We start from the raw sequence: 13,060 nt of genomic DNA, 5'->3' as shown, positions 1-13,060 counted from the left end.
GGACTCCTTAAGACTGGTTTCCCATTGCTTACATATATCTTTATGTTACAGAAAATTCATATTTGGCGAAAATAAGGCGCATGTTACGTCTTATTCCTAGGTGACGTCCAAAGTACTGCGGTTAATTAGGGCGTGTGCAATAAATTAAGCATCCACGCACTTCTAAGCGTGCGTACGTGATAGAGCGGAGCAATATTTAGCACGCAGTCTGGCATGAATACAAATTTCACTAAGATTAAACTTAGCAGAACTAGGCTGGCCACTGCGTCAAATATGTGTGCCAAGGTCAATGCGTGGGAATCCAATACAAGTTTTGCAAGAGATTTAATACTTGAAAGTGTCGCTCTGCTGCTACCAGCAGCGTCCCCCAACGTCCCGAGAGAACTCGGCGTCGTACAAAGTTTATATTTAGCAGAAATAGGGGCCATATTAAGTGAAATGTATCGCGAAAGAATACCATTTATGGCTTATTATAAGTATTACAAATAATTATTAGGAATAACACGATGACCAATGTTTCGACGATGTAAAATGTGTGTAGTTTAATTACTGTCTTTGTAAGGTTTCCTTAGAATGTGCTCAAAAGCGTTACATGTTGGGAAGCTTTAAAACGGACCACTATTATACGGGCAACAATTTAAAGCATGAGATTCAACTACAGGTAACTTAGAGAGAGAGAGAGAGCAAATGATAAAGGAAAGGTAGGGAGGTTAGCCAGGACTGAGCCCGGCTGGCTACCCTACACTGGGGAAAGGGAAAGGGGGACGGAAAGGTTAAAGGAAGAGAAAGTCCAATAGGGATATCATTCGGTCACTCAGTCCGGATCACAGACGCTGACTCAATCCGGCAGTTTCAAATATCGCAGCAGCGCTTTCGTGGCCTTTTGTAGCCGCTATATGCGAGGCCATGGTTCCAAGATCTTGTTCAAGGTGAATGGCTCTCTGTCTAGCTGATTCAGAGCTGTGCAGAGGTCACGTCTTTCATTTTCAAAAGATGGACAGTAGCACAGTAGATGTTCTATAGTTTCCTCGCAGGCACTGCACTAGCTGCCTGCACACCGCAGGCATTGCACTCGGCGCTATCAGCTATTCCAATCAAAAATGTATATGCATTGGTGAATGCGACGCCCAAGCGCAAGCGACACAACACTGTTTCCTCATTACGCGTAAGCCCTGGTAACAGCCGCAGTTGCATAGATAGATCGAGGGAATGCAATCGATGTTGAGTGAATTCAGGGCTGTGCCACTTCTCCAATGTCATACGATGCGCTAGCTTGCTTAAGCGTTGGGCTGCGTCAGTCCGCGATAAAGGTACAGAAACAAGAGTTGCTCCATCGTATGCTTTTCTAGCAGCTTCGTCAGCGAGGACGTTGCCGGAGATACCGCAATGGCCAGGCGGCCACTGTAACACGACGTCCTGTCCTTTCGCGATCATATGATGGTGCATTTCTCGTATCTCCGACACGAGTTGTTCACAGGACCCGCGACGAAGAGATGACAGAAGACATTGTGAGGCCGCCTTCGAATCGCAGAATATTGCCCACCGATTAGCCGGACAGGTGACTGAAATTTTTATTGCAACTGCACAAAAGAAACCGCTTCGCTTGAAATTGGGTTGCGATTCGGCAAGCTAGCAGAAGTCGGCTGTCTTTTTTATTATAACGTCAGAATTTTTGCTTGGTTTATGCTTGTAATAAAGGTGAGCTTTACTGGTGGGTTGCCCAAGTTGAAGCAAGGACAACGTTTGCGCTTGCTATGCGTCGATTTGAAGCTTTTCTTTTCCTGTTCGCGTGGTTGTTATGCTACAATATGCGAATAAATATTTTTGCAAACTGTAATGAAAGTGATTTCTCAGGAAGATAACACTTTAAGAAAGCTTTAAGCTTATGCAGCCAAGCTAGTTTCAAGACAAGGCTAATCATCCATATCCTATAATTACCATGGTGGCTCAGCATCTCTTAGAAAACTCACATAGGCGGAGACGCCATATTTCTCTGCATTACAGGTAACATCGTTTTGGCTGGTACAGGATCCACAGGTACACGTAGTGAAAGCAAATAAACCTTTACAGTTTATGGCGAGTTTCGTGCCCGCCTGAGAACACCGCTAACTACTCGCACCTTCACCAAACAGCAGGTCAAAGCACCATCCCTTCTGAATAAATAGTTTGTCATCTTCATCATGATTCTTTAGATGCATGGATTTACTAGGCGAATATGGGAGTGCTTAGGCCACAGAAGTGGCGCTATCTTTCCAACTCCGCCACCCTAGCTCAAAACACCAACGTTTGCCACCTGTTGTGGACTTGGCCTGGGCCCGCGACATATTTGGGAGCCCTTGGTCAGACCATCTGGCCTCGGCAGTAACCGGCATGGTGACTTCAGTGTTGTCCGAGTCAAGTAGAGTCAATATGATTGTAATTACAGAGCTTCACTGGACTTCCTGCATGCTGGATTTGTTTTTTTAGGCTTTCTTTATATTTTACTACGCCCTAAAGCAGGCCCTCCTCGAAAAAAAAAAGCTTACCGAGTGAGCCTGAAACTCAATACGAAGGATCACTGTTTAGTAAACAAACCTATACTTCCCGAGCACCTGCTCTTTATGTGTAACAAAGCACAGCCACTTTCCGTTTCCCGTTTGCATGGAAAGCACCGCCCCCCCCCCCCCCTCCCGATTCAGTGATGAAAAATACGTCACCTTCGTTAAGCTAAAAAAAAAAACGAGAGTCAGTGGTGCTGTGAGCAACGCATATTTAAGCTGAAAATTCTTTTTTCAGCGTTCATGAATAAAGACCATGAGAAATACTACAGAACTATATAGTTTATCAGGATTTGATTATCTTTAGTGCATGAAAGTGTATGGTTGGGTTTCGTGAGCCATGCCTGAATATTTTGACCTTACTATACTGGCCAGATGATTGCAATATAAATAAACGAAACACTGAGGGTAGAAGAAAAGCGTTTGAATAAACGAGAGAAATTACGTGTAAAGATAAGAAAACTGGGTAAGGAAAGCGATAGGAAAGAGGAATTGTGTTAAAGTATTAAACAAATGGTGCGTTATGACGTAAACGACGAGCATAAAGACACGAGGCGTCTGGAAAGCAGTCATGGTTACTGGACTTACGTTTGTAAACTAAGCGCTGTGTTTAAAATCTCAAGCGCGAATGAGTACCACCAGTTAATGGACGGTCTCCTGAAGGACTTGCTTGAGAGGCGCGTGGAAAAAACACGAATGAAAACGTAAACGGAAACAGACAAGGGAGGTAAGTGGCGCTTCGAAGTACGGGAGGTTCTCACTGATTCTGCTTCGAGAAATGTCCGAAGAATATGGATGAAAATAAACGAAGAGCTAGAATATTTGGGTACCTCTATATAAAAGACGATGACTCCCAGCAGAGAAAGGGCCTGAAAAAAAAAGGAAAACATAGGTAATGAACTTAGTTCGGGATGAGCGGCTGACGTAACAGTGTTATGTCGAAGATGTAGAAACAGTATGAATAGGCGCAATGTAAGGAAGCCAGCGGCAGGACTGCATCGTGCGCGTAAATGAGCCTCGCAAAAGGAAAATGTTATTGAGAATTCCGTGCCCTAAACTGTTTGAAGCCAGATCAGGGCGCATGAGGAGTCGGAATTATAGCAGTAATTTTGCCGGTGATGACAGTTTATGCGTAGGGTTGTGAAATAACGAGGAAATTATTGAGGAATTTTTGCTAGTGTGTGATCCCCCAGAGATAAAAGAAGAGGCAATTATTCTACTCGGCGACATAGTTTGTAAAGTTAGCTAGACAAAGGCGAACTAATCTGCTGTGAATAACAATGAAAGACAGATTGGTTATCTGTGTCAAAAAGTTTGGGAGAACAAACATTGTTAGGAACGTAACTTATTTTAATGAAAATAAAACTTTGTTCGCTGTGTTACCACCATCTACGGATTTTGAAGGTGGATAATCGAGACAGCAGAAATTTAAAAAAAAAGTTAGGGAGATACTTGGCTGCAGCCACCACCTCGTTTCAAAGAGCACGTTCAGTCAGTCACTGAGTCAATCTGCCCCCCCCCCCCCCCCCCCCCCCCCCCTGCTTACTCTCCACTGATCTATTTGCCAGTCTTGCGTCGCCATTCCTCTGTAAAGAGTATACGCAGCGGGAAAGCTCCACGCGCTTTCTTGCGAGCTTACGTCAGCCCAATGGATTTCAGCAGACGTTAAGAAAACAGCTACTTTTTCCCTGAACCCTGATCTGAACCACCGCCTTCCACATAGCTTACCAAGACGGGAGGTAACCCTCATTTATCGCCTATGACTTGGAGTAGCTTTTACCACTGCGTACTCTCACCTCATCGGAATGGCATAGCGGGAAGTTTTGCGGGTGCAGAGATGTGATAGCGCACTTCTGTGTAAGTGTCGTCATTTCAATGTACAAAGAAAGGTGCTCAGCACCACGCTTGACAAGATTGACGACCGTCCCCTTACGGAAGGCAGAAATCTTGGACCCTGGTCCCAGCCGACGTCGCCACAAACTGCGTTAAAAGCACTAGTGCACTTTTTAAAGGAAACTGAACTCATTGAAAAGCTACAGAGTGTGCGAACTGGTGCGTTCCATTTTTTTTATCATCTCTTGCTTTCTTATCTTTTCTGCCCTTACCCCTTCCCCTGTACAGAACAGCCAACATGACAGCTAATCTGGTGAACTTCACTGCCATTCCTCTCTTGTTTTCCTTGCTCCTTCATCCATCCATACGACTGAAAGTCGGTGACGATGTCAAGGTTACCATTCAGAAATAGACTTAAATTTGTTATCGTAAGTCACTATGGACAATGAAAAAACAACAACACTAACCTTGACGAGGCATCATATTCTAGGTATATGAATGGTGTCTTTAAGAAATTAGCATGTCAATGTTCGCTTCGCTATCGAGGCCGACATTCAGAGGGCGTTCATGGAGTCAGAAATATTCTTGAATTGCATTATACGAAAGTAACATTCTTCGTGCTACGTTACCCACGAGAATCGGAGTTTGTAGACAAAAAAAATTTGATGCAACCCACACACACAAAAAAAGAAAATGGGATGAGCGTGTGACGAACAACATCGCAACACACTGCAACGCTTGGTAGATTCCAAGTTGGCCGCGTGCAAACTATGCACGTCTTTTATTTCAACGTGGAGACAGTTTTCCTGTTGTGGCCACCTCCGTGTTTGCGTGGAGCAGTGCAGGCTCGAGCATCTCGATGATATGCGATGCGACCGCCTTGATCACAGGACCCTCGCGTGGCGAATATCGTTGGACAGGAAATAGCGTCGCCAACAGCGGCGTTAAGCAAGCGCGTCGCTCTCATATATAGCGCGTGCACGACCAGTCTCGTGCACGCCTCCACAAGCTCCTGGCAGTTCTGATTGCGCCGAAGGGTTGCAAACGTGACAAAAGAAGAGGGCGACGTCAACGCGCTCAGGGGCAGACCGCTGCGTGAACTGGTTTTCTGCCGCTGACGACACACCGTCGGCCGCCGAGCCACCGCTATCTGAAGGAGCAACTCGAGACGGCCGCCAAAGGGGTCGGCGGTGGGGAAGGCTTGCTGGTCGCACGAGGAAAACGCCACACGCGACGCGTCAAGCGCTGAGCACAAGTCAGCGAAGGTACGTATATACTTATGCCTTTCTGCGACGTGTGTTCTCTTCCAGTTCTGGCAAGCTCTTTTTAACAAGGATTGTTGTTAAAGAAAATCTAGTTATGCAGAAGAACAGCGAAAAGAAATAACTTTGTGTCTGTCGAAGCGGCACGCGTTTTCATTCGCTTACCATGAAGAGGGTACAGCAGCTTACGTAAACCCAAATATGACAACAACGTGACGGGCAATGTACGTGCCACGCAATCAACCTACTGTTAGCGCGTGAACATTTGTCTGCAGCTTGCGTGGGGGATATTTTGTGGCACTTCCGCTATTTACCGAGAGCGCCTTGTCTCGTAGGTGCACATGTAGGGTCGGTGCCGCTTGCCGAAACCAGAACTGCTGTTCGGTAAATTTCTTGCTTCGTAAGCGTTTACATAATTCATATGAATTACAGGAAATAAATTTCAATGTCTAAAATTTCCAAAGAAAGAACCAACAGCACTCATTTTATATCCTGACCTTTCCATATATTACGCTCTGTCAATTGGTCCACATGGTAGTAGTGCAGCTCTGGGAACAAATGAATGAGCAACAGACTTCGCACTAGATTTGAGATGATGACCGAAAATTAAAAAGCAAATATTTTACAGAAGTTCGGTAATAGTTGTACAAACGTATTTATTTTCAAAAGTGTTCCTGTCCTCTTGTATATTGTACTATATGCTTTTATGTTCATTTACGCCCAGCTATTCTCTATAGAGTAGTACAGCGATAAGCTTTTCAACACAGCAGTGTGGTAATTTTGATGCTTCCACAATGTCTGTGCGCAATGACAGTACTAATAATGAGATCAAGCGTCGTTATTTTTGATCACATCATCACCATCAACAACAACAAAATCATCATCATCATCATCATCATATTTATGTCCCCGGCAGAAAGAAGGTCTCATCAGCGATCTACATTATCGCTAAAAGCTAAATAGAAATGTCCAGGGGTAATAACTGAAATGATTCTGGCTAGATTTTCCTTTATTGCGTGCTAAAACAGAACATTTGTCACACAGAATTAAATTGCGGATGCTAAGGCAACATATACGCCATTATTGGCTTATAGTATGAATTTTGAGCATCGGAACTTTATGTATGCACGAGTATCTCGCTTTTGTATTCTTCTAATTAAATCCAAATTTCATTTATTTCTCCTTAAGGGCCCGAAACATACATAAAGACATGTAAGGGACAAAGACATGTATACTTCTATTATAAATTACAAATATAGCATTAAGCAGGCGTAACGATTAAAGTAGTAGATGGTTCTAGATATTAAGGTTGTCAAAATAGGCATATTGGAGTGAACAATGCAACATGACTGCCGTGGTTCTTGTTCAGTCAACAGGGGTTTCTCAGCGAGCGGTAGGTGGGGTGAGGGTGGTTGTCATTTGTCTGCCACTGTCCTGCCTGGTTGCAGTGCTGCGCAGAGTGGGAAGGGTGCAAGGAGAAGAGAGGAGGGCCTCGCCCTCCATTTGCAGCGCTACTTTGACTAGACTTGCGTTGTTATCGGCTATACTTGATTCCAGCGCCTCTTTACTAGCTTTCCGTGCCGACAGAAAAACAAATGATAGTGACAATTATTTAGTAGAAGCATTCGATGGCGCTCGCAGCAGACAAGCAGAACACGCTATAGAATGAACTTGGGAAGCCGAGAACGTTCTTGTTACTGTTGTACTTCGTCTCACTCCCAACAACATGCACTCATTTGCGTTATATTTATTATGTCAACAATACGATTAGTACGAAATTGCATGGGATTCTTCGCTGCTCCTGTCCTCACGCAGATAAAATTACGTATTTATATTTGTTCTTAAATTTACCGTTTACATTTTTCTTCAGGCACAAGAAAAAGAAGCGATGGCTGGTATTTCCCACCTGCTCCTTTTCGCTGCCCTATTCTACGGTAAGTGTTCCATGCAAAATAAAACAATGTAATGATGCGTTAATAGCAATTATTTGAAAACAACTTGGGTGCCAAAAGAATCAGTAGCAGCTCAGAACTTAATTTTCCGGCACCTGCTGCTCAACTACTCTCTATACTTTGTGTCAGTGCAAATCACCCATCAGCGACCTCTGCGAGAACTGCAAAAAAAAAAAAAAGAAGCCGAAAGGTATGTCTCTTTCATATTCACAGTTGCCTGGGCGGGCGGTGCAAGGGACTCCAATGCTTTCATGGACCTGATCCTTCTCCAGAAAATGCCGACTCTTGTACGATCCAACTCAAGACTCTATCCCAACGTAACGATCCCAGAATTTAAATTCAAGGTGGGTTCATAACGCAGTCTCAGCTGCTAACAACCTTTTGATTTCAGCTCACGCGTCGTGTAACATTCTCGCTGTTACCTGGGCTTCCGCGAAATGAAAAAAGCAATGCTGTGTCGCTTACGCTTGGGCGTCAACATTCACCAATGCATATACATGTATGATTGGAATGGCTGATAACGCCGAATACAATGCCTGCAGTGTCGAGGAGACTATAGAACATCTACTGCACTACTGCCCGTCTTTTTTTTTGCCCGTCGAAAGACATGACCTCTGCACAGCTTTAAATGAGTTAGATAGAAAATCGTTCACCTTGAACAATACTGTCCAGCGTTCGTGTTGTCTTTGTCTTCTCGTCCGTGTCCAATTGTGCGCTGGAACGATGTTTCATAACACCTTGAACAAGACCTTGGAACCAGGGCCTCGCATATCGCAGCTACAAAAGGCCACAAAAGTGTTGCTATGATACTTGAAAGCTACCGGATTGTCACCGTCTCTGATCAGGACGGAGTCACCGGTCGATATTGCCAGTGGACTTTCTCTTCTTCGTTTAATCTTTCCCTCCCTTACCCTTTACCCAGCCAACCGGGCTCAGTACTGGTTAACCTCCCTGCCTTTCCTTGAACATTTGCTCTCTCTCTCTCTCTCTCAGCTCTATATTTTTCCGCATCGTCACTTCACTTACGCGCATCCAACATATAGGCCATGAGCACTTCATTTCATAAAGTTATTAGTGGAAAGCAATTGAGCGCTTTGTTCTGACTAAAGAAGTAGGATAAATCCTCTCTCTTGTCCGATCAGATTACATCGAAATGAAAACTACAGCAACTCTCTAATGTAAGTTTATCTAGAAGTGTGCCGTGGAAAAGGAAACACGACGTAAATCCGCAATTCAGAATAAGGAAAGCTGCCAATGAATTAAGCAGACTTTGCAACTACTTTAAGAGTTTATGCTGGTTTTTTTATATTCACTTAGGAGAAGTCGGAAACCTGTCAGTGTTATGCTGCCTGTATCAGATGAGCATCGTTACACAAGCTGTCGCTATGCAAGTGATAATAATCGAAGTGCCATCTTCAATGAAAAAAAAAAGGTGCTGCTTATTAGATACAAAGAATATGCAAATGCGTGCTCTAAGATACAGCAGGAATTCAGAATGTCATATATTCTTGATTTGTCTATACAGATACAGCGAGTGAGAGTAGACTTGTAGATGCCTTTTGTTTATCGAACACAACTCATAATTCGCTTTTGCAGCAAAGATTGACATGAAAAAGAAGAGAAACTTTCATTCACTAAATGGCGTACTAAACCTAAGGAGTTTGAAGTTCTTGTGTGACCGCGAATTCCACTGCATTTTCTCATACTCGTGCCCGAATTCTTAAGCAATAAAGCTGAGTGGTCGGCTGAGTGCGATAGTTTTGTTATCTGCAAGTGGCAGCACATTCTTGTGTCATTTATATCAACAAATGAGCATCACCGAGGACACACCCAAATCAATGACTTGGATTGTGGGGAGAAGCAGCAGAAATAGTTAAGGCGGTGTCCTCACCTACCTATAATTTTTTCCGCTTTCTTGAACACCAAGCTCATGCACAAAGCACAACCGACCTATTAGTTGCTGAGTAAGTGTAATAAATCAGTTTAGATTAGCTTATTATTTTTCCTCGATCTCCTATTAACCACGACATTCTATGCAGTATGCGTCAAGAATGACAACACCCGGTATTTCTCCCTGCCGAGTTAGAAAACAACTCATAGGAGACATCATCTAAAACTACGCAAGCACGTCTTCATGAATACCTGTTTTGACAACAGGTAGAAGCCACCCGGGGAATTAACCGCGACCTCAAGGTCAAGATGAAGGAAGGAGCAGTGAGAGGTTTTGACACCGGGGTCCACCGCACTACTGACTGCAACCCGCCTGCGCCTGTAGCGTTCAACATCAGTATTTCCTGCGTGCTCGACTTCAATGGCATCTACACCACATTCCTTGCCAAGGTATACGCTCTTGTATTTTACCTGCGCCTGATTAGAAAAACTGCATTGTTCACGAATAAATTTTGGCTACCTCGTGAACTTTACGGCAGCACCTGCGATGAATTTTCTTTCTTTTTCACTCCTCAGTGCTCTACTTAGCAGTAGGTTGCAAGGCAAACAATTTTTAGTGCATTGTTTATAAAATTTAAACAGTGTTTTCTAGCATGTGCAAGCTACTGAGGTCGGTGTGTGTATTGCTAGAAGTCATGGCTGCAGAGGTGGTGCGTTGCGTACAGAATTTCTGGAATAAAGGCTGTACTAACGTGACGTACCGCAATAATACGCGCTCATGTATCTGGTTCTGTCATAGCATGAAACTCGCTTTGGACACTGCTCGAGGCTCCAAAGCGCGCACAAGTGCCACGATGTGGCCAAATGTCCTGAAGAAACTGAGTGAATATAGAGGCAATATTTGAGAAAATATTTGAGGCAATATTTCAGAGAAAAACCAGTAGGTTCTTTCTAAAGGATATATTGCAATTGGCCGCCATCGAATCATACGAGCTGCGTCGTTGCTTAACAAGGTACTCAGGCGATTTGGAATTGCGAATGCACTTGACGCCGATTACCGGGATTTATGTTCTTACTACTAAGCACGAGGTTGCGATTCTATTCCTAGCTTCGGTGGCTTCAGTTTTGGTAGAAATGAATATGCAACAAAAGTAATATATAACGCTTGTAGAAATCAGTTTTAGGTGCGTGTTAAATCTCACGCACTCGAATAATCTTGAGCCTTCTACAACAGCCTCAGTTACGCTTAAGAGCATGAAAATAACCCAGTCAATCGGAATTGCTAGTCCATGACATACGCAAGCAAACCATGGAATTACAGCATGGTGTCTGACACTCTTCGTTGCTCAGTTTTCCATGACCGTTCTACACTGAATGTCAGTGAAAACCGTGTTCTTGCTTGCAAATTGGCTCCAGTTTCCACATAACCGCGAGTCCAAGGCGTTGAGGAATAGAATGCGATAACTCGAGTGACTGGACACTAGCTACTGTTTCAATGCGCCATTTTATGCGAAGCATATTACGAGGGCTCAACCCAGCTCCTCAGGCGCGGCGGTGTCGCCATGAAACCACGTGACACCGTGACGTCACCACAGAGGAGAAGTGGCTTTGGCTCAACTCTTGCAAGATGGGCTAGGTGGGAATCGAACCAGGGTCTCCGGAGTGTGAGACGGAGACGCTACCACTGAGCCACGAGTACGATGCTTCAAAGCGGTACAAAAGCGCCTCTAGTGAATGCGGTGTTGCCTTAGAAACGAGCTGTTTCTAAGGCTCAGGCGTGCGTCGCTTGCTCAGGCGCACATTTCGTTGCCGCGCCGAACGCTGCGTTGCTCGACGCTCACCGCGTCCAATGCGGGGCGTCCAAGGCGAAGCAGAGTAACGCATGAGTTGTTTCTTCGTCTAGCCGAACCAAATATAGCCAAGCAACAGCAGTTCACCAAGCTAAACAGTGGTTCAACAACTAAAATAAAGGCTAGTATGCTTCGCATCCTGGGCTTAACCTTACCTAAGCCACAGCCATTTTTTTAGCGAACGCACACCTCTACATCGACTCCAAAAATTGCGAGTTGTTAAACGAACGCGACATAGATTCCAATTTGTCCTTTCAATACGTGCGCAGACCGAGGGCGACAACATCCTTGGAACGGAGAAACGCGTTCCAGTCAACGTCACCGTCGTGGACACCACGGGTCGTTTCGAGGCCACGTCAGCCACCGGAAGGGCTGGCATTGTGCGAACGTTCCACATCGACAGGATCAGGCTGCGCACTACCTACGGAGACAACCTGCACCTCAACGACGCACGAAAGGCAGAATTCATTCGTCAGATTGAAGAGAAAGTGATGGCTGTGCTGTACGATGCTCTTTACAACGAATACATGCACGTCCTTAACCGTGCCATCGATGGGCTGCGATTTCCTAATCCCTGAGCCGACGATTTCTGCGGTTTCTACAGAACAGGCAGACGACAGCGCGGTTTAGTGAATGTGCGACCAGGTCCACAACCGTGTGTCATGGTTTGGCACTGGCGCGGAGCATCATAGTGCCAAAAGTGCGGAAAAGTCGAATTCACGGAGAGTCATTCGGAGGGGGCTGAGGAAAGCTGTCGTCTTGCTTTTTAATTTATAATTAAACTCAAGCGAAAAAAGAACGTGGGGAGCTATCCGTTACACAATGGAATCATCTTGCTTTTAATAAATAAAATTACAATAAGTGAATCAATAAAGCCTTTGACACCTGTCCGCTTTGGGGTTCACTTTTTCATTGTGCCCACCAGAGAATAGCAGGACGGCATTCAGCCGTGTTTCGCAGTTCTCGACCCATTACTGCAAAGCTGTTTGTACGATATATGGGTTCGCAAGAATATACTATATGCAATCGTAATACGTGAAAAAAAAAACTCACATATGAAGCCAATGACAGCTCCCAGAAGCGAAAATCTTTGCGGGTCTTGCTGTTGTTCTCGTGCACTTAACAGTGTTCGGCTAGTTAACATCCTTTGACATAAACAATACGTGGTGACCTAACAGTGCAAACGCAGGAAGAACTTGCATTCCAACGCTTGATTGCCATGATAGAGCAAAATTATATTTACGTTGTTTCACCGTTGCTCATGGGTCTCGGCTGCAAACTCCATTAGGTTTGGATGAGAGACGTCGTCGCAGATTAGAGAGTGTGACTGTAGTGCGGGAATAGAAGGAGCGAGGGTGGTAAGTATTAACATCGAGCTCTGTGTGCATCCCTCCAGACGCTGGCATGGCAAGAATTATTTAAATGGACACTAAATGCAAATGTTCAGCGGAACTAGAATGAAATATTATGCTTCTGTGATATGGAATTCTTCTATCATAATGAAAACAGAGCTTTTGTAAGCGACAAAATGACGGAAATAGAACATCGCAGTGGCCTCATCTATTGTCGACTATGGCAGCTCTTATTTGTGGCGTGGTGGTGGCGGTAGTGAAAACTTCTATTCAACGTCAGCACTTATGATTCACAAAGACAGGCCGCGACCCACCACTGCGAGCGGCATCACTTTTCTCTGTTTGAACGGCCGACACGGAAACCTACGGCACCACCCTGCCACA

The 13,060-nt window shown here is 44.6% G+C and overlaps 1 protein-coding gene across 1 annotated transcript; it reads left to right on the top strand.

Moving 5' to 3' along the window:
* The first annotated feature begins 5,368 nt into the window (after nt 1-5,368).
* Nucleotides 5,369-12,214, top strand: LOC135911301 (salivary anticoagulant protein P23-like). The gene is made up of 5 exons (XM_065443509.1): nt 5,369-5,635; nt 7,503-7,566; nt 7,798-7,928; nt 9,742-9,924; nt 11,594-12,214. Exons 2-5 carry the CDS (start codon nt 7,521-7,523, stop codon nt 11,900-11,902), a joined length of 669 nt encoding a protein of 222 aa, XP_065299581.1. The 5' UTR covers nt 5,369-5,635; nt 7,503-7,520; the 3' UTR covers nt 11,903-12,214.
* The last annotated feature ends 846 nt before the right edge of the window (nt 12,215-13,060 follow it).

The sequence above is a fragment of the Dermacentor albipictus genome, chromosome 1 (assembly GCF_038994185.2).
Source record: "Dermacentor albipictus isolate Rhodes 1998 colony chromosome 1, USDA_Dalb.pri_finalv2, whole genome shotgun sequence".
Classification (NCBI taxonomy): domain Eukaryota; kingdom Metazoa; phylum Arthropoda; class Arachnida; order Ixodida; family Ixodidae; genus Dermacentor; species Dermacentor albipictus.
Note: the sequence above shows the minus strand (reverse complement) of the source record. Positions and strands in the feature narration are given on the sequence as shown.

Bases quoted from the DNA above. Each gene is read 5' to 3' on its own strand.
- LOC135911301 (XM_065443509.1), top strand. From the start codon at position 7,521: ATGGCTGGTATTTCCCACCTGCTCCTTTTCGCTGCCCTATTCTACG. The intron at 7,567-7,797 runs GTAAGTGTTCCA...TCATATTCACAG, and splicing joins TTTCGCTGCCCTATTCTACG to TTGCCTGGGCGGGCGGTGCA. The intron at 7,929-9,741 runs GTGGGTTCATAA...TTTTGACAACAG, and splicing joins TCCCAGAATTTAAATTCAAG to GTAGAAGCCACCCGGGGAAT.